Genomic DNA, 20,779 nt, shown 5'->3' on the forward strand with positions numbered 1-20,779 from the left:
AGGTTTCTGGCGATATACTGGAACACCCTCTGGGCACTAGGGCTCCCTACAACTGTGAAGGGCCTCCACTCCTGCTTGCTTCAGCTGCATGCTGCCCTTCCATATGACCTTGGCTCTCTGGGCCTCATTTACCACCACCCTCCCACCCTCCGAGGTGTGTGCACTTCCAGTGTACAGTTGGGGACACAGAAGGGTTTCAGCGAAGGACTCACTTCCAGGAGCTTGGACACCCCTGTCACTGCATCTGCTGCTCTTACGTGGGCCTCGGTTTCTTCACAAATATAACGGGGTTTGTGCCTGCTTCAAGGGCTAGGGGAGATAACTGTTGCAGGGCACAGCTTCCCAGCACAGGACTAAGCCCTGCCTAGGTTCTTGCCTTCTACGGATCAAGAATGACCAGGAGGGGCTCAGAGGTTCCACATGAACAAAGGTTTATTAGTGACAGAAAGAGAGTAAACGCTTGCCAGGGAGAGACGGAGAGGGGCTTCCACCTACGCTAGCCTCTAGTCTGTCCCCGAACAAAGGATTTCTGAGAGTTTATAAAAGTACTTAGGTGGGAAAAAGGCATTATCTTTTTTCATTAAATGGGTGGAGATTTCCAGAAGGGGAGGGATTATAAAAATCAAATGTGCACGCAATTAGAATTCAAGATGGATTTCCTCTGCGAGGTTGCTGAAACTAAGATGGAGTCTGTCACAAAGGCTGCCGGCATGTCGAACAGGACTTATTCTGGGATGTTGTGCATGCGTGATGCCTCTGGACCTTGGTTCGAGTCCCAGTGAGGGGTCTCTACTCACGTTTGCCTCCTGTGGAAGGTCAATCATGGGCCACGTTGACTTTTACTGTGCATGCTCTGCACCTGGTGGGGCCTTGAAACACAACTCAGGAGGATTATCAGTAATTTATAGCTGGTCAAGCACACGGGGCCCTGAAATGTAGCTCCTTATCTTGTCTAAACACCTAGTTAATCACAAGTAGTTCTCGGCTTCCAGCAGTGAAGGTTATATGGTGGTCTGCACTTAGGTTTAGATTCCAAGAATACTGAGTCAGAGGCTATTTAATTCAGCCAGCCCGATCTCTTGCCTGTCTCACAACCATGTGTTTAGCTTGTTCTGGGTAGCAACCAGCCTTTCCTGGCTGGAAGGTCTGGGTCCTCCAGCCCCAAACCTGGGAAGCCAGCCATGAGTCCTGCTGGTTCATGTCGCCCAACTCACCCTTGAGACAGAGTTTACACAATCCAGGAGAGGCTGCTACCGGAGCTATAGAAGCATTTGAGAAGAAATTCTGGCAAAGTAGCTGGGACCCCGTCTGAACGTCACCATTTACAATCACAGCTGTCTAATAGGGCCAGTATTCCTGGCTCAAATTTGTTTACTCATTGAAAATATATTTCCAGAGCACCTATGTTTGCCAGATGGCTCCTGGAAAGGATGAAGTGAGCATTGCCACCCAACAAAGAGGCCAGAGGCGCAGGTGCTCACCCTGGTCTTGCTGATCATGTGACCTCTGAGCTACAGTCTCACTTTCGAATGGAGGCAGCACCTACCTGGGTGAATCAAGTTAGCTGCCAAGTGAGTGATTCAGCCATTGAGCCAGCATTTGGTGTGTGTGGCCCACTTCATCACCCTTGCTCTTGGCAAACTGGAGCTTGGTACCTGTGAAGGTGATCTTGTTTGGGAAAATAGGTTTTTTCTTTGCAGATGTTATTGGTTAAATGAAGGAGGTTTTACTTCAGTAGAGTGGGTCCTAACCCTAATCCCTTCTGAATGTCTTATAAAAGGGGAGAACATGCAAGGATAGATGCAGGGAGAGGGTGCCACTTGAAAATAGATCTATGAGCCAAGGAATGTCAAGAGAGTCTGGAGCTGCCAGAAGTTAGGGTCTTCTGCTAGAGTGGACAAGAAAAGGATGGTCCTGCTGCTGACATGTTGAATTTGGACTGCCAGCCTCCAGAGCTGTGAGATGATACGTGGTTGTTCTTTAAAGCCACCCACTTTGTGGTATTTTGTTATGGCAGCCCCAGGAAACTAAGACAATCACAATCTTTAATTTAAGCCCAACTCTTAGCCCCTGTGCACACAAGTGGGGGAAGTTCAGTCTCAATCATTGTCAGACTTCCCTTCCAGAGGTCCAAATCTGGGTGGCCCCCCCACCAGACGTTGTCCATCCATGGTCCTCTGGGAGTCCCAAGTGCCCACATGGTTCTGCCTGTGTCTCTGAGGCCTCCATCTGTGAACATGAAGCACAACAAAACAAAGAAGCAGACCCTCTTCCAGGGAGGACAGGGCCAGTGAAGCCAGTCCCAGAATACACCACCACCTCTGTTCGCCAGCCAGGCCATCCAGTGGGGCACAGCTGCTGTGTTGGCACAAAATGAACATGACTACCTCCACTAGGCACGGGGGGTGTGGCTGTTTTAAACTGAGTCCTGCCTCTGTGATGAGTTAGCATCTGAGGCCTCAGACCAGGCGTTTGAGCTGAAATCCAGAGAATGAGGCAGGTAGATGTCTTTTTTTTTTTTTTTAAAGAACTTATTTATTTATTTAAGTAAAGGTTTACAGAACAAACTAGTTTCTCATCAAACAGTACACACATTGTTATATGACATTGGTTAACAACCCCGTGACATGTCAACACTCTTCCTTCTCAACCCTCAATTCCATATTACTAGCTTTCCTCTTCCCTCCTGCCTTCCAGTCCCTGCCCCAAGGCTGGTGTGCCCCTTTTAGTCTTGTTTTGTTCCATGGGCTGGTTCAATCTTTGGCTGAAGGGCATACCTCAAGAGTGACCTCCTTACTGAGCTGAAAGTGTGTTGGGGGGCCATACCCTCAGGGTTTCTCCAGTCTCTGTCAGGCCAGCAAGTCTGGTTTTTCTTTTGGAATTAGAATTTTGTCCTACATTTTTCTCCAGCTCTGTTCAGCACCCTCTATTGTGATACCTGTCAGAGCAGTCAGTGGTGGTAGCGGGGCACCATCTAGTTTTACTGGACTCAGTCTGGTGGAGGCTGTGGTAGATGTGGTCCATTAGTCCTTTGGACTAATCTTTCACTTATATCTTTAGTTTTCTTAATTCTTCCTTGCTCCCAAAGGGGTGAGACCAGTAGAGTGTCCTAGATGGCCACTCATAGGCTTTTAAGACCCCAGACGCTACTCACCAAAGTAGAATGTAGAACATATTCTTTATGAAGTACGTTATGCCAGTTGAGCTAGATATTCCCTGAGATCATGGTTCCCATAGCCCTCAGCCCAGCAATTCAGTCCCGCAGGGAGTTTGGATGTGTCTATGGAGCTACCACGACCTTTCCTTGTACAAGTTCTGCTGGCTTTCCCAGTATTGTGCACTGTCTTACCCTTCACCAAAGTTTCCACTTATCTATTGTCTATTAAGTGATTTTCCATCCTCATCCCTCCCATTCCTTGTAACCAACAAAGATTGTTTGTTTTTGTATATAAACCTTTTCATGAGTATTTACAGTAGTGATCTCATACAATATTTGTCCTTTTGTGATTGACTTATTTCACTCAGCATAATGTCCTCCAGATTCATCCATGTTATGAGATGCTTTGCAGAGTCATCGTTGTTCTTTATTGTTGTGTAATACTCCATTGTGTATATGTACCACAGTTTCTTTATCCATTAATCTGTTGATGGGCATCTAGGTTGTTTCCATCTTTTTGCTATTGTGAACAGTGCGGCAGTGAACATGGGTGTGCATATGTCTATTCGTGTGACGACTCTTATGTCTTTAGGATATATTCCTAGGAGCGGGATTGCTGGATCATGTGGTATTTCTATTTCTAGCTTTCTAAGGAAGCGCCAAATCATTTTCCAAAATGGTTGTATCATTTTGCATTCCCACTAGCTGTGCATAAGAGTTTCGGATCTCCCTGCAGCCTCTTCGACATTTGTTATTTCCTGTTTTTTTGATTCCAGGGTGAGATGGTATCTCATTGTGGTTTGATTTGCATTTCTCTAATGGCTAGAGATGTGAGCATTTCCTCAAGTGTCTGTTGGCCCCTTGAATGTCTTCTTTGGTGAAGTGTCTGTTCATTTCCTTTGCCCATTTTTTAATTGGATTATTGATCTTTTTTTTTGTAGAGGTGTTGGATTTTCTTGAGATTTTGAGATTAGACTTTTATCTGATTTGTAATAGCCAAAAATTTTTTCCAGAACTCAAATTCTAGTAAAAAGACCAGAGTTAATGGTCTGACTGAGACTGGAGGAACCCCAAAAGACATGGCCCCCGGACTCTCTGTTAACCAGAACTAACAACTCTTCCTGAGGCCAACTCTTCAGACAAGGAATAGACTGGACTACAAGACATAAAATGATACTCCTGAAGAGTATGCTTCTTAGTTCGAGTAGACACATGAGACTAAAGGGGCAGCTCCTGTCCGGAGGTAAGATGAGAAGGCAGAAAGGGATAGGAGCTGGTTGAATGGACACAGGAAATCCGGGGTGGAAAGGAGGGATGTGAGGTCACATTATAGGGATAACAACTAGGGTCACATAACAATGTGTATAAGTTTTTGTATGAGAAATTAATTTGAGCTGTAAACTTTCACCTGAAGCATAATTAAAAAAAAAAAAAAAAAGAAAGAAAAATCACAGAGCTTTATTCCAAGCAAATATTACAGTTCCAGCTGGGAACAGCACAGCTCATTAGGATGGGACAGTGGTGTTCGAAGGCGGGCTGTGAATCGGGGATAATCCTCCTGCTACAGGAGGCATCAGCCACAGGTCATTTTTAATTGGTGCTTTTCCAATTAAGGGCGTGGGAGGTGGAATCTTGGGAGGCAGGGAGAAGTACCTTATTAGTTCAGAGGGTGTAGCTGCAAAACACTGGTTGGTTACTAATTAGTGATAGCTTTTTTTTTTTATAGGGTCGCTATGAGTCGCAATCGACAGCAGTGGGTTTTTTTGGGGGGGGAGGGAGTATAATTAGAGATTTTAGCTAGTTTACAGGATGCTTAGAAAGTGATCACAAAATGCTTACATGTGTTTTCTTTGTCTATTTTACAAAAGTACCTTGCTGGCAACAGCATCCACACGGCACTCTTCCTCAGTACGTGTATTTTGAGGCATGTATATATAGTCACTTGGTCAAGACCTTTGGGCTATATCGTTTCCCATCCTTGTTTCGACCACTGAGAAAAAACATGTTTTTCTCGAAAACATAGCTATTAGTCTAGAATTCAGATTAGAATTAGACAGCACGGTCAGCATATTATACCTCTGTTCCTCTGGCTGCACTAAAAAGTTGTCTTTTCCTGAGACATTTCCCTCCTTTTGATCAAAGATCTCATAGAGCATCTTTTGATCACTGATGAATCGAGTAGTCTCTCTCACATGGACAGGCTTGCTACTATTGTTTACTCTAGTAGATGCTTAAATTATTAAGCATTTAAGACCTCAGACGCCACACTGCAATTGTGACAGAGCACTACTGAGTGTTTTCCTTTTACCTTGACATAGTGGAGTTCTCTTCACGCTAGGCTGGCCTCATGCTGCTTACAAAGGAGTAACCCATCTTCTGCAAGTTTCCTCTAGCTTCACCATGCCTTAGAGGGAGATGCTTGGTGGGGTCTCAAAAGGGGGAGGAAATAGGAGACAGTGTCAGGTGCAATGGATCAGAGGCACAAAAGGCTGACTTATTCTGTCCCTCAAGTGGGGTTTCATCAAGGTTGTCATTGACCTGGACGGTTTCCACATACATTATTTTTTTTATAGGCATCACGTTAGTTCTTGAGGTCAAAACACAGGTGGTTAATTTTAAGTAATATTTAACAGTGCCAATTATGATGACAATGACCATTAAAAACATAATTCCAGTGAATAAAATTGATCTAATTCAGGCTCCCATTCCTTGTGAAAGTTAACCAAACACATCAGTAAGAAAAAACCCTGATCCCATATCAGAAACATGCAACCAGATGGCTTTCTGGTAAATTTGCCTGATACCTTGTTCTACTTCTCCAGAAGCATTAATCCAGGTGCATCAGGAGGTACTGGCTATAGCACAAATGCCTATTTGTTGGGCTAATAAAAAATCCATAGTTATTTTGTTGTCTAGTTCTACTTTGGAAACAGAATTTAAAGATTATTGCTGAGCCACAATCCCATTAGCAACATCATTATTTATTTTTTCCATGGTGACTGAAGATTGTGAATGGATTCCTCAATTTCAGCGATGTCTACCAACAGCAAGAGACCTTGGAGGAAAGCCCATTCATCTCTGGAGCTATCTATCACTGGTGTCATGGATTGAATTATGTCCCCCCAAAAATGTGTGTATCAACTTGGTTAGGCCATGATTCCTAGTATTGAATGGTTGTCCTCCATTTTGTGATTGTAATTTTCTGTTGAGAGGGTTAGGGTGGGATTATAACACCACTCTCACTCAGGTCAAGGTAAAGGGAGTTTCCCTGGGCTGTGGACTTGTACCACCTTTAATCTCTCAAGAGATTAAAGGAAAGGGAAGCAAGCAGAGAGCTGGGAACCTCATACCACCAAGAAAGCAGCACAAGGAGCAGAGTGCATCCTTTGGACACAGGGTCCCTGTGCCTCAGAAGCTCCTTGACCAGGGGATTGAGGACAAGGACCTTCCTCCAGAGCCAACACAGGCAGAAAGTTTTCCCCTGGAGCTTGCGCCCTGAATTTAGACTTGTAACCTACTAGACTGTGAGGAAATAAATTTCTCTTTCTTTGTTAAAGCTATCCACTTGTGGTATTCCTGTTATGGCAGCACTAGATAACTAAGACAACTGGGGTGTCAATGAAGTATCTCTTTATTCTTCTAATAATTTAAAATAATTGGTCTAATGTACACTCTCACTGTATGAATGAATATTTGGGGGGACACCTTTATGTCCCAAGGTATATTGGCCCATCACGTTCCATCTAAACAGGGCAATGTCCAAGTATACGGCTCATTGCTTGGATCTGTTTTCTTTTTTGGGGAATCATCTTATCCCCCACATAAAAATACATATCGATAAGGATCACAGATCATGTTGTTTCTGGTATAATTATGTGGGAAGGGAATGTTTCAATTTACTTGTTCAAGCCAAGGTTCTGTTAGGGAATTGTCACAAATGGATAACTGTCCTGTCTTTAAAGGGTTCCAGAGTCTAGTACAAACAGGGGATGAATCATTCTTTCTACAGTCAGGTAATTCCTTTGCCTTAACTTGCTAAAATCTCAAGGTATCTGGGGAATTCTCCGTGTTGGGATGACTAGCTAATTTGGCAAACACAAACACCCCTACATTTTGCAAAACAAGCTCTCAGGTCCTTTATGACCTGTCAGGTGTTATGGGTTGGATTAAATTAAAGCATGCTATTTGACGTTGGGCCAACGATCCACGAGGATGTCATAGTCTAATAGGTATGGTTTGCTTAAGGGTGATGTTGGGATTAATGGTTGCTTTGGTATGAAACTATAATTCTATACGGTGGATGCTAAAGGGTCAGAATTAGCAAGACTGGATTTGAGGGAAGAATGACAAATCCAGCATTCAGTGAGATTATCAGTGCTAGGTACTTGGGAGAATCTAACAAAGGCATCTTCATGCCAGGTGTTAAGCTCCATAGTGTAAGAAAATTTGCCCAAAAGAGGTATATAAGGGCTATTGACAGGCAAATAATAACTATAATGAAATAAAATTCTCTAGTAAATAACATATGAATATGTGGGACTAAATTCTGTATTGCTTTTATGACCATGAACAAAAAACAAACAGCTAAAAGACTTAATAAGGAAAGATATAACAAGGTTTCAAAATTAGCACAGGAATGAACCACTTAATTGCACAGTCCTAACTTGGGAAAAAGCAGATTTCAAAGGTGATTAAGATTAAACATAAAGCTATGACTAGTAAAATTTCATCTTTCATGGAAAGTCAATCACTCGTGGCATGCTACAATTGGTGGGTACTACTGGTGAACAAGGCTTTAGTTCAACTTGTAAGATACCACACATGGAATCACTTTAAAGCTCTGAAGGAGGATTATGAAAGTCATAGGTACAACAATTAGGAAGAAAATTAGTCCAAGAATTTCAACCAGCTTTAAAAAAAAAAAAATTTTTTTTTTCATACATGTCTGGTCCTGGTATCTTGAGAGGAAGCTGTCCGCTCAGCTGTCAGCTGTTTCTCATCCTGGTACTTTTTAAACTTTAGTTTAAGTTCCTCAGTGGGCTGCACAGTCCACTTGGGGGCTGCGGTCTTCTTGAATTGTGATTAAAAAAAAAAAAAAACATCGCCGTTGGGTAGATTCTGACTCATAGAGACCGTATGGACAGAGGAAAACTGCCCCATAGGGTTTCCAAGGAGCAGCTGGTGGATTCAAACTGCCAACTTTCTGGTTAGCAGCCAAGCTGTTAACCACTGTGCCACCAGGGCTCCTTAATTGTGATAGGTGTATTTTTTTATCCCCTGTAATTTTGCAGCACACTGATCAGTAAGAACTTGAGAGTCTTTTTTTTTTTTTTATCGTGGTTCCAGGGAATCTTTTCGCTGGTGTCTCATCTAGTGTATATGATTTCCTGGTTGGATAGCCCTTTCAGTGGGCTCCACAGGCTTTTCTTGATTATAAGTTTTTTTTTTTTTTCCAACTAGATTGTTATAAGCCTGGGCATAACGTGTTAGTGCCTTACAGTACTTTAAAAAGCTGACTTGCATAAAGTTGGAATCAACTCAGGCTGACCCATAGGGAAGGGCCAAAGGTGCTGACCTTAGATTTAATAGGACTATTGGTAACACTTGTATTCAGGACAATCCTAAAGAATGGGGTAGCTCTGACAATTGATTTTTAATTATACCATTCATTCTCTCAGCCAAACCCAAGGACTGTGGATGGTATGGGCAATGCAGCCTCTGAAAAATAGGAAAAAGTCTGCATAAATCCTTTGTGATTTATCCAGTAAAGTGGGTACCTCGGTCACTGCAAAGTGCTCTCGAGGCACCCCAGTTAGCGACGATGTTCTCTAAGTTTCTTGGTCACAGATGATGCTGTGGCAATCCGGCTAGTGAAAATTTCCAAACCGTAACTAAAATAAATTTATACCCCCGAAAGGCCTCAATTAAATAAAGTCAATCTGCCCTTCAAGCACTGGCCCAAGAGGTAAGGGGTACCTCCCCAGGGGAGCTCTGTAAGCTCGACCAGCATTAAACTGAGAGCATATGGAGCAATGTTGGGGGACATGGTTGGCTGCACCCCAAAAGTGTCTTCACAATTTCTTTGATAGGTTTGTCTTTTTCCCAGTGGTTACTAGCATGGAGAGTTGAGCTAGGGGAACATGTAAAGACCTGGGGAGGGCTGGCTTCCAATGTGGGGTTTAGGTTTTTTATTGGGTCCTTTTCAAATTCTAGAGACGCCATTAAGGCGGCAACCCTTTTTCTTCCATTGGTCTTGTTCTTTATCTAGAGCTCGCCGTTGGTGACTCATTAAATCATGCCATATGGCTCACTAGGGTGTTGTTGTAAACATCAGAGTCCCCATCTATATGTCTTAGGACTGGTCCCTGGCATTCCCTGCACTCCTTTAATCTTAGTAACAGTTTTACCTTGTGAGTCCAAGCGAACCAAAGAAAAGCCCCTAACTTACCCCGGGAGCCCCGTCACTCAGTCATGGAAGGGGCAAAGTGCCTGCCTTGTTTTTAAGCTTGAGGCAAACGTTTTTAAAGTGTCCTGGATTCTTGAAATAACAGTGGATTCCCGGAACTTTACTTTGCATCCGCTTTCCTAGAGGGCTGTGGCTGCCCTCTTGTGGCAGACTATAATTGCTGCATTTGCAAAGCCCTTATATTTTGCCTATTTTTAAATCTTCTGTTCAGCTTCTTGTTGTTCCAAAGTATGGTTCATTTTATAGACCAATGTAGCTAATCTGTTGGTTTCAATGTTTTCCTAATCTAATTTGTGGCACTTGACCAGACTGCTGAGCTCGGGTTGGAGACTGTTAATAAAGAGCAAATTGAAAGCAATCTTAGTCTCCGTATCCTCTAGGTTTTACCCCCAAATGCTCATCAAATCACTGGGTTAGTCGGTCACGGTAGTTATACAATTCTTACCTTTGTCTTGAGTATAACCCTGAATTTTGGCCCAATCTATTTTCTGGGGAAAACCTTAGGTACAGATTTAATAAGCAAATCTATTTAATAAAACCTTAGGAATAGCTTTAATAAGCAAATAATAAATTTTAGTTTTAGCTAAAAATGTGTACTCCCAGGGGCTTTGGGGCCTACAGTTAAGCATTTCTCAGCGGATTTTCATTTAGTTTTTTTCCACCCACCTGGAAGCATCTCCGGTCTCCACTAACATATGGATAAGGTTATAAGTAGCAGCCAGCCCTGGTTCATAAATTTGGGCTAAAATAAATTCTTGGGTGAATTTATAGGCTCCCTCCAGTGGATTTGGGAAGTCTTTGACGACAGCATGAAGCTCGGGCCCGGACCACGGGGCAAAGGTTATTTGGGGCAGTTTATTAGCCTCTTCAGGGTAGGGAAATCTTAAGAGGCATTCTTAAGGCTGGTTCGGATTCCGGTCCCTTGGGGGCAGCAGTGGGTGGGGGGGGAGGGATGGTGCAAAGGAAGCCTTGGTTGACAGATACGCGAGGAGGGGGAGCGGGAGTGGGGGCGGTAGGAATCAGGCAAAGGGGTCTGCTGGTGGAGGAGCTGGGGAGGCAGCAAGCGGGGCAGGGGAAAGGTCAGAGGAGGGGTTAATTTTGCTTCTCTTTCAATTTGGATACGGTCCCGCAAGGGAAGCTGATTCTTTATTGTAAAAAGTATCTCACTGTTTCTGTCTGACCCCGGCACCTCGTTTCTCTAACTTGGAGCGCAAAAAGGTAATTTTTGACATGTCAAAAGTTCTCTATTTTTGGTCAACATTTCTCAACACTATCCCGGGCATAGCCTGCCATTGATCACAGGAGTCCCTGGGGACGGGGTGGTCTGTTCCTCAGCGCAGCTGGCGACCACGCGTGGGAAAAAGGACAACCCTCAAAGCTCTAGAGACAGGGAAAGTCGGTCTCAAGACCCCGAGCGAGGCCCCCAGGGAAACAAAAGCGAGCAAGAGTGACTGGGACAGCACTGCAAGTCTCCTCGACAAGTACGGCTGGGAGCGAACCGAAAGCACAGGAGAGTGGAGAGCCCTGCCGGGCACGAGGGGCGCGGCCGGGAAGCGGGTCCACACCGGCTGAGCAGCGTTTCCGCGTCCCGCCGCTGCGCCAAAATGTCCCGGCGGGACAGAAAAACAAGCCTGTTTAAGATAAAACCACAGAGCTTCATTCCAAGCAAAGATTACAGTTCCAACTGGGAACAGCTCAGCTCACTGAGATGGGGCAGTGGTGTCCAAATACAGGGTGTGAATCGGCGATAATTCTACTATCTTTATAGCAGGCATCAGCCACAGGTCATTCTTGATTGGTGCTTCTCCCATCAGGGGAGTGGGAGGTGGAATCTTGGGAGGCGGGGAAAGGTACCTTATTGGTGGTTCGTTCAGACGGTATAGCTGCAAAACACTGATTGGTTACCAATTAGTGCTATATTTAGAGATTATAGTTTCACAGGATGTTTAGACAGTGATCACAAGATGCTTACATGTATTTTCTTTGTCTTACAAAAATACCGTGCTGGCAAAAGCACCCAGACAGCACTCTTCCTGAGTACAAGTATTTTGAGGGGTGCAGACCAAGCCATCACTTGGTCAAGAGCCTTGGAGCATATGGTTTCCCATCCTGGTTTTGACCAGGGAGGAAAAACATGTTTTTCTCAAAAACAGCTGTTAGCCTAGAAATCCAGATTAGAATTAGATAGCATGGTTAGCATATTAGGCCTCTGTCACACTGTACACAGCGTTTTTGTTCTGAGACAGGATCAAACCTAACATGCCCAAAGCTGGACTCCTGCTCTGCCCTCAGACCTGGTCCAGCCATAGTTTTTGCCTTAAGAGACTGCTTGCCCTTCACCAAATCCCACCAGGGCACCTAGTGAGGCCATGCTCCCCAGCACCCCCGCCCCCTGGCAGCTGGTGCAGCTCTGGGGACAGGCGGGAGCAAGGTGGCCTCCAGTAGACCTGCTCCCAGGAACTACTTTCATAAAGTGGAAAAGGCCGTGCAAGGCGAGGTTCTCACTCCCCAGTCTACTTCTGAATAGACTGTGGATGCCATGGGCCAGCTGTTCTGCCCAGGCCAGTCTCCGGAGCTCGGTCTGCCTGAGTCCACCTCTACCTTTTATCAGCTGGACTTGACGAGCAGGAGAAGTAAACTTCTGTTAGGGAAAGCCACTGAGACCTAAGTTAAGGGTTTCTCTCTGCCACGGCTGGAATAACCTTCACTGACACAGTGGCAGCTCCAGCCTTCCAGGTGCTGAGGCCCAAATCCTGGAATCCCCTGGCTGCTCTTGCTGCTGAGGTCATATCCAGTGTGTCAGCAAACCCTGTGGCCCTCCCTTTAGAATCGATGCAGACTGTACTGCTTCTCCCCAGCTCTGCTATCCCCCTCTGTAGCCTCCGACCCTGTGTAATCACACCACGTCGTTCCTCTACTCAAGTCTCTAATGGCTCTCATCTCACTCTGAAAGCCACAGTACCTTATAGTGACAGTGACCTACAGAAGCCCACACTGCTCCGCTCTTCCGCTAGCTCGGCTGCCTCTCGTGGCCACGGGACCACCGCGCTGCTAGCCTCTGCCTGCAATGCTCCTCCCCACAAATCCACTGGGCTCATTCCCTCACCTCTAGGTCTTTGTTCAATGAGGCCCACCCTGACCATCTTTTAAAAATTGCAACTCGCGCTCTCTCCAGTCTAGCCCGGCATCCCTCCCCCTGCTTCGTCTTTACCTCTAGTGCTATCACCATCTAGCATTACACCACTTCTTTATTGCTAATTATGTATCCTCCTCCTCAAGAGCATGAGCCATACTGGGGATGTTATCTGTTCTGTTCACTGAAGCATTCTAAGCTCCCAGAGTAGTGCTTAGTACAAAATAAAGACTAGAGAACTCTCTGCTGAACGTGTGAAGCCCTGACAAAGGTAAAGTGAAAGGACTGTGCCACCCCTTCTTTTGATTTTCAAGGGCTCCAAGTTTTAGACAGGGCTGGAATTTTCACTGGCTCCCACTGCACACAGGCAAGAAGACCAGCATGGCATTTGCCACTTGCCACTATGCCACTACACTCCTGAAAATGGGTGGCATTTGCACTGTCTGTGCTCAGCAGGGACCACACTTAAGGGGCAGTGCACCAACATCACGTGCCTGGAAGCTTCTCCCCAGTTTCAGTGGCGGGGGGAGGCTCACTTCCTCTTGGTGAGCAGTCTCAGCTTGCCCTGCACACTGGAATTACCGGGGAGCTTAAAAATGAAAATGGGTGGGTGCAGCCAGAGGTTGTGATTTCCCTGGTTTGGGGTACAACCTCGACACGAAGGTTTTTTTTTTTTTTTTTATTGTGCTTTAAGTGAAAGTTGACAAATCAAGTCAGACTCTCATACAAAAATTTATAAACACTTTGCTATATACTCCTAATCGCTCTCCCCCTAATGAGACAGCACACTCCTTCCCGCCACTCTCTCTTTTTGTGTCCATTTGGGCAGCTTCTGACACCCCCTACCCTCTCATCTCCCTTTCAGACACGAGATGCACAGTCTCATGTGTCTACTTGATCCAAGAAGCTCATTCTTCCCCAGCATCATTTTCTATCCTAGTCCAGTCCGACCCCTGTCTGAAGAGTTGGCTTTGGGAATGGTTCCTGTCTTGGGCTAACAGAAGGTCTGGGGATCGACATGAGGGTTTTTGAGATTCCTGGATGGTTCTAATGTGTGCCCAAGCCTGAGAGCCGTGCTCTCAGCCAGCGCTTATAAGCCTGAGAGCCGTGCTCTAAGCCAGTGCCAGCTAAGGGAGGAGTGAAATGCAGGGGCTACTGAGCAGTTAGGAGAGGAACGATGACCAATGCATTGAAAAGTGCGGCATGCTAAGAAACTGGAAGGAAAAAATGGCCCATTAAACTTGAATTTCAGCATATGGTTCTCCACAAGTGAAAAGCCTTACACGTTCTTCCTCTTACGTGCAAATAAGGAATTCTAATCTTTAGATGTTTTGGAAGAAAAATCTGGAGAGAAAGGCTGCTCAGTTGCACTTCAATTTTCAGTCGCTTTTTCCTGGTATTGAAACCAGCTGCCTATTTCATTACTGAGCAATTTAGTGCCTGCCTTCATTGCTGCGGTTCAGATCAATGGAGACAGCTTCGATGTTTAGAATTTTGTCCTTCTGTCCTGTCTTGCAGTTGGTTTCGCACTTAATACAGAGAATCACCTGCCAAGCTGCACGTGTCTACTGTTTCTATGGCCAGCTTAGAAATACAGCAGGGTAAAAGTTAGACATTAGGGATGTCAGAATGGAGATAAGAAAGAGGGATGGGCTGACCGTGTGGTCAGAAAATCCTAATTTACATCCTATTCTATTCGCTCGAGGGCAGTAGCATGTCTTTTTTTGCATCACCCCCTATACCTAGAATGGTGCAATGCATGTGGCAAGACTCAGTAAACATTTGTGGAATTATTATTAAGCAAGCATAACCTTTTACCTTTGTAATGTGTTTTCAGTTTACAAAGTCCTTTCCAGAGTACCTCACTAACTCTGGAGCAGCTCTACGATGTAGGTGGGGGCTGTTCTTTTCACCTTCCAACAAGGACACATGGGCTCAGAGAGGTCGGCTGATGCTCCAGGGGTCACATCATGATTTAGAGGTAGACTGGGGACTACGAAATAGCCAGTAAATGGTGTCTTAAACTGTAGGAGCTCAGCACAGTGAACAGTCTAGTCCTTTTTCCATACCATGTCTTACGGGAGGAAAAAATTCAGTATTGTTTAAACAACGTAAGATCAGATGACACTGCACCAGCATGGGGGACTCTGCAGGCCACTAGTGTAAACACCCTTAGCGTTTCAACTTGCTTAAAATTTAAACCTTTTCAACACTTTATACATTTCCTCAAAAATTAAAATAGTGTTTCCAGGTCTCCCCCTTGGTGCTGCCTGGGCCCTGAAACCTGACATCACGACAGGAGAACCCAGATATATCGATGCCATTCAGGGTGGTCTATCCAAATGTGGTGTAACTGGGGAGCTGGGGCCTTGGTTCCTGGGGCAGAGGACCAGGGCCAATGTTTGCCCTGGGAAGTCCCTAGCACACCCTGTTCAGGTGCTGGAGTGTGGTGGGGCTGCAGGGCGCCCTGTGTGCTCTGTCTGCGTATGTTCTGTTATTAAATAAAAGTATAAACCCTGCAAAAAAAGAAATGCTCTGTATTTCTAAAGAAATACAGAAATTACCAACATGGAGCTCCAGCAGGAGCATGGAGTGGCTGAAAGCCCCAGAGTGGGAAGGAAGGAGCGGCCAGACCTTGCTGCCAGCTGCCCAGAGAGGACCTCAGTCCCTGCCGAGGGTTCCGGTAGCCCAGGACATCTCTGTAGCCACAGGGCCAGTAAAAGGACAGTTTTCTTCTAATATGGCTGTTTTGAGTTAGAAACAGGACAAATTCACTGCTTAAATACCTTTATTTATTTTTAAAAATTATCTGGACATTGATAGCTCTGCAAAATACTTCTCCAATTCCAAACCCTCGAACTCTTTCCACATGTCCTCCATAAAGAAACAAAATAGTCAAACCTTGCGCCCATTCAAATCTAATTTTTAAAAACATGTAAGATTCCAAATCAAATCTTATTTCTCTTCTTCAGAATGTGTTAGTAATTTTAAACCACAATACAACATACTCAATGGCGTTTCTTTCTAGAAAATTAGCTTATCAGACTATTTTATGTGGAAAAGAAAAACTCAATTCAAGGCCTTAGAGAGAACATAAATTCCCTGTTTCTAAAAGCAAAGACATTGGAACACCTCTGTGCTCCTCTGGAGTCTGTGATTCCAACGTCCCCAAACAAAACCAGCACACACGGACTTTCTGCTTAGCATTAGGCATTGTTTAGTCACTTTTGGACGGCAGCAGAAACGGTCTATAATGGTGAAGGATGGGAATAACTCCAGCCTGGCAAGTGACCAGGCTGGGGGAGCACAGGATGGAAGCTTTCTGAGCAAAGGAGAAAGAGCAGCCAATTCTGAGGACCCACCTCCTGTCGGGTCTGTTTGGTGTAGAGGAAGATGGCAGAAAATCTGCAATCTGTACTACCTTCTTAATGATGGATACAAACGTCAACCAAAAATATTGCACATAGTAGCAGAGTCATGTAAACCACTGAGAAGGTTCAGAAAAGAGTAAAAGTAACTACAAATGGGGCTAACTCCCCGAAGTTCCTTTGGGAACTGGCTGGAAGAAGTAAGCTCTCTGAGGGAAGGAGGGGTCAATGTCAATCAGCTGGGAGTTTCTGAGCAGAGGTGAGAAATACTTAATCCCTTCCCTATCCATGGTGGGCAGAATTCATCACAGATGTGGCCAAAAGATCTGTTAAGGGTATCACTTCTTCATTTTTCCCCAACACAACTGGTACATCTCATCACCTAACTTAAAAAAAACAAACAAACAATAAAAACCCTACAATAGAACCTTGCTTATTCCCATTTGGCTAGCTGAACATCAGCAATTCTTGCAAATATCCCTCCCTGCCTACTCAACCTACCCCTCAAAGACACATATACCTGCCCCCAGCAAGCCTGGAGGGTGGCCTCACCCCCAGGGCCCTGAGCAGGGCCTGCGTCTTCAGAGGAGGCTTGCAAAACACAGGAGATACTAACCAGCGGGCCACAGAGAGAACTGACAGGAAACCAAAGGGCCTGTGGGAATCAAGAAACCAGCACAGCCCTGGCCCGGCCCTGACTCCTATACAAAGTTCACCAGGGTAACTCTGCAGCTACAGTGGTGCACCCACCCGCTCATCTGTGTGGAATCAGCTGGGTTTGGCCAGAGCCAGTCTTCTTTTAAATTTCAAAATCAAGAAAACTTTTCTGACTCATCTCTGGGAACAGATGTGAGTTATTTCCCACCTAAGACACTAGGACAAATTTTTAGGGTTCCAAGGCTCTGACCTTACTAAATGGGTTGTCACACTCCTGCACAGATTTTATGATAAGGGTCCGCTGACTACTGCTCCACATCTGTCTCATGTAAGCCTCCCCTAATACTCTGTCTCAGTAATATACAGTACTGTATCATTAAAAGGAAAGTCACTTTATTTTAACAATAAAAAGATTTCCTCAGTACTCATCTAACCCAAAGGCTTTGTTTTCTCAGACCAGTGGACAGGCAACCTTCAAGTTCCTCTGCTCCCCTGGGTTCTAATGCTCTTCTGTCTTAAAGCTTTTCCTCTTGTACTCTGAGGAAGTCTTATAAGCCACCAGAAAATGCCAACCCCTGCAAAGCCCTGCCCATCTTTGTGGGCTATAGCTGATGCCAACCTATTAAGCTTTTTCAACATTTAAAAAACAAAACAAAGCGCGCACACACACACTTTGGCACGAGCCTCGAGTTACTTGAGCGTGTTCATATTCCCGCCCCTCCCCACACCCCCGTATTTCAGGAGAACCTCTGCTCCTTCTGCCAGATACAGAAGGCTGCCAGGAAGACTGCTGTCTGAAGCAGCAAAAGGAGGAGGGTACAAATGCTAAACTGGCCCCCGAACAGCTCTCGTGTTTAGTACTATAATTTATGCAATGCTGCAAAACTTTTGTACCAGGATGACTAGTTTCAAAACTGCTGGTTGATTAAATATACACATACATATAGATATAGGTATAAAAATTACTAAGTCAACATTTGTTGTTTTCAATGTGAAAACGATAAAATGTAATTCTGAATAATTGTGCATTTGCCAAGGGTCCTTGTTCAAGGACCATAAAAATAATTTTGTAATAAAAAACTCTTATTTTCATTAAGTTTAGTACTGCCCTCAAGTTCAAAAGTTTGGAGCAAATGTACTGAGCAGGCAGGATTGGAATCTGCTCCTGCCGGGGACCTGGAAGCCTTAAATTCAGTGACCACCATGGCAGGCCCGGAACCCACAGCCACTTACTAGCTTTGTGCTGCTTACGTCATGGCTGGGCGGCACTAACTGACCCCACCGACCAATCAGAACTGAGACTGATTAGGCTGGGCAGGCCGGCTTGCCAGCTCCCCGCAGAGCTCTGAGGGCACAGGTGGCTTGGGCTCGGCCTTCTCTGAGCTACCAGCCCAAACGACTGGGGAGGGGAGGGCCCAGGCCCGTCAGTTGGCTCTGAGGTGGGCAGAGGAATAGGAACCGCTGAGCACCAAGGCCAAAGGTGATCCAGGGAGCTGATGTCCTCCGCAGCTGGAGGCTGGGATGAGGAAGGAATGGGCATTTCAGTGATACAGAAGTTAGCTGAGCAAGAAGGAAAAGTGCATTTAAGGTAGCTTAAAAACAGATTAAGACCAAGTAGCCACAGAGAGGAAGGCAGAGCGAGGAGCCCTTCACCTGCCGGCATCGGCTGTGCTTCCCAGCGTCTGTGGGCTCACGCTCATGCTCTCTGGTGCAGTCTACTCTGAAGAGACAGGAACACATGTCCTCCTGGTTCTGGCAGGTACACATTTTCTTGGCAAAGCTCTTTTTGCCAAGTTAAGTTTTATTTGGTGGCTGTTCTGAACCGTTGTCACCGGAATTCATAAATGGGTGCGCTGTGTTCAGGAACATGAGTCAGATTGAGGGACTGGTACCTGCAGAGGTGGAAAGACACAAATGGGCAGCAGTCACCTAATGCATGCTGAAAACCAAGCTCCTGAGGATGTTAGGGGCACTCCCTCTGAGCCCAAGGACCATTGCACACTTGAAATGCAGTCACCTTATGCTTCCTAAGTGAAACCTAATTTAAATTTATTCCAAACTTTTTGGGGAACCCTCCTGAACTATGCATAAGATGAGCTGTTTTGGCATTCTGCTCCAATCAGAAGTAGTCATGGTGCGTTTTATACAGCTCGCCCTGGCCTTTGGCCCTCGTCCTCACTCCCTTGCCCTGCCTCTCCTCCTTCTAGCACTTCAGCTCCCTACATGTAGGATCAGGCAATAGGAGCCTAAGAACTTCATGGATGACATCGCACACCCCCCGTCTCACAGCATCCAACAACAGCATAGAAATACATTTCATTTGACCATTTTCACTCTCACTTCCCCAGCTCTTCACTGTGTCTGTTAAATGGTGGGAGGTGTGAGGTGTTTTGTCCCCCCACAGGGAGGTGTGAGGTGTTTGTCTTACCACTGGGAGGTGTGAGGTGTTTGTCCTCCCCACAGGGAGGTGTGAGGTGTTTGTCCCCCTCTCCCCCCAACTGGTAGGTGGGTGCGGAGCCAGGCAGGAAGGAGAAGCAATGCTTGGACACTCGATACACTGGGGCGAGAACCCCTGGGATGCTGAGAGTCCATGGTTTGGATGTCAGCTCTGTCCCTCTTGCTTCACAAAGAAGGAGGAAGAGCATATAAAAGAAGAACACAGGTAAAACGCAATTTATTCCTTTTAAAAAAATGATCAAAAAAGGATTATGCATTAGCCAGCAGGGATATGCAAAGCAAAGCCACAATGAAACACCACTTCACACCCACTAGGATGGCTGTAATCAAAATGTCAGATAATCAGTGTTGGTGAGGACACAGGGAAACTGAAACCCTCAAACACTGTTGGTGCAAAAGTAGAATGGTGCAGCCACTGTGGAAAACTTCTGGCAGTTCTTCAAAAGGTTAGACATGGAGTTACCATTTGACCTAGCAATTGCACTCCTAGGTTATACCCAAGAGAAACAAAAACATATATTCACACAAAAACCTGCATACAAATGTTCACTGCAGCATTATTCATAATAGCCAAAAGATGGGAACAACCCAAATTTCCATGAACAGATGAATGGGTAAACAAAATGTTGTCTATCCATACAATGGACTATTACCCAGCCATAAAAAGGAATGAAGCACTGATACACAATGGCATGGACGAACCCTGAAAACACTATGCTGAGTGGAAAAAGGCAGTCACAAAGGGCCAAATACTGTATGATTCCATTTATATGAAATGTCCAGAACAGGAAATCAACAGAAAATAGATTAGTGGTTTCCTAGGTTAGGACTGTGGGGGAGGGGCTGGGGGAAATGGGGAGTGACTGCTAACGTTTTTGGAATCATGAAAATGTTCTAAACTCCATGGTGGTGGCTGCACAAGTCTGTGAACACACTAAAGACATGGAGTTGTACACTTCAAATAACTGATAACGTTGTTGTTAAAAAAAATAGAATCATGAAAAGTTTTAAAGCTAATTTGAAAACAGAACCAAAGGCTTAGTAATCATGCCTACAGGGTGGGTATTTCCTCACAGATATAATCTTGCTGCCACTACACAAGGAACTTGAGTCCTTCCAGCTCAGGGCCACCAAAGTGGGAAAGATGGGAAGGGGTCACACTGAGGGGGAGCCAGATATCCATAACAGGGCTCACACCCCAGGTACAGCAGCAAGGAGACAGGAGAGGCCCAAGAAGGGGACCAAAGCTAGCACCTGGGGGGCTTTTAGCCCTTCATCTTGGATAAGGCAGGGCAGGGCTACCGGCTCCCACAGGCTCCTGGGTCACCAGGCTGAATCAAGCGCATGTGGGACCAAGGACTGAGACCACAAAAATGTAAAAGAACGCCAACAGCAAAATCCACACTGCCCACAATCAGGTCTTAAATTTTATTTACTGCATTAACTTGGGAGCAATAAATACAAAGCCATCAAGACTAAAACACTGCCAAAAATATAGTATTGCTAGAAAGTATTCTGCAATAAGTTAGGAGTCCCTGGGT

General features: G+C 45.3%; 1 protein-coding gene across 1 annotated transcript in view; it reads right to left on the minus strand.

The window, feature by feature from the left end:
* Positions 1-10,665: 10,665 nt before the first annotated feature.
* The window catches only part of GID4 (GID complex subunit 4 homolog), a 31,388-nt gene continuing 21,274 nt past the window's right edge, over positions 10,666-20,779 (minus strand). Inside the window, exon 7 of the mRNA XM_049870857.1 lies at positions 10,666-18,673. Within this exon, the coding sequence (XP_049726814.1) occupies positions 18,610-18,673 (64 nt within the window). The 3' untranslated portion in view covers positions 10,666-18,609. The remainder of the gene's footprint in view (positions 18,674-20,779) is intronic.

This window comes from Elephas maximus, chromosome 2 (assembly GCF_024166365.1).
Source record: "Elephas maximus indicus isolate mEleMax1 chromosome 2, mEleMax1 primary haplotype, whole genome shotgun sequence".
In the NCBI taxonomy this organism is placed as follows: Eukaryota; Metazoa; Chordata; class Mammalia; order Proboscidea; family Elephantidae; genus Elephas; species Elephas maximus.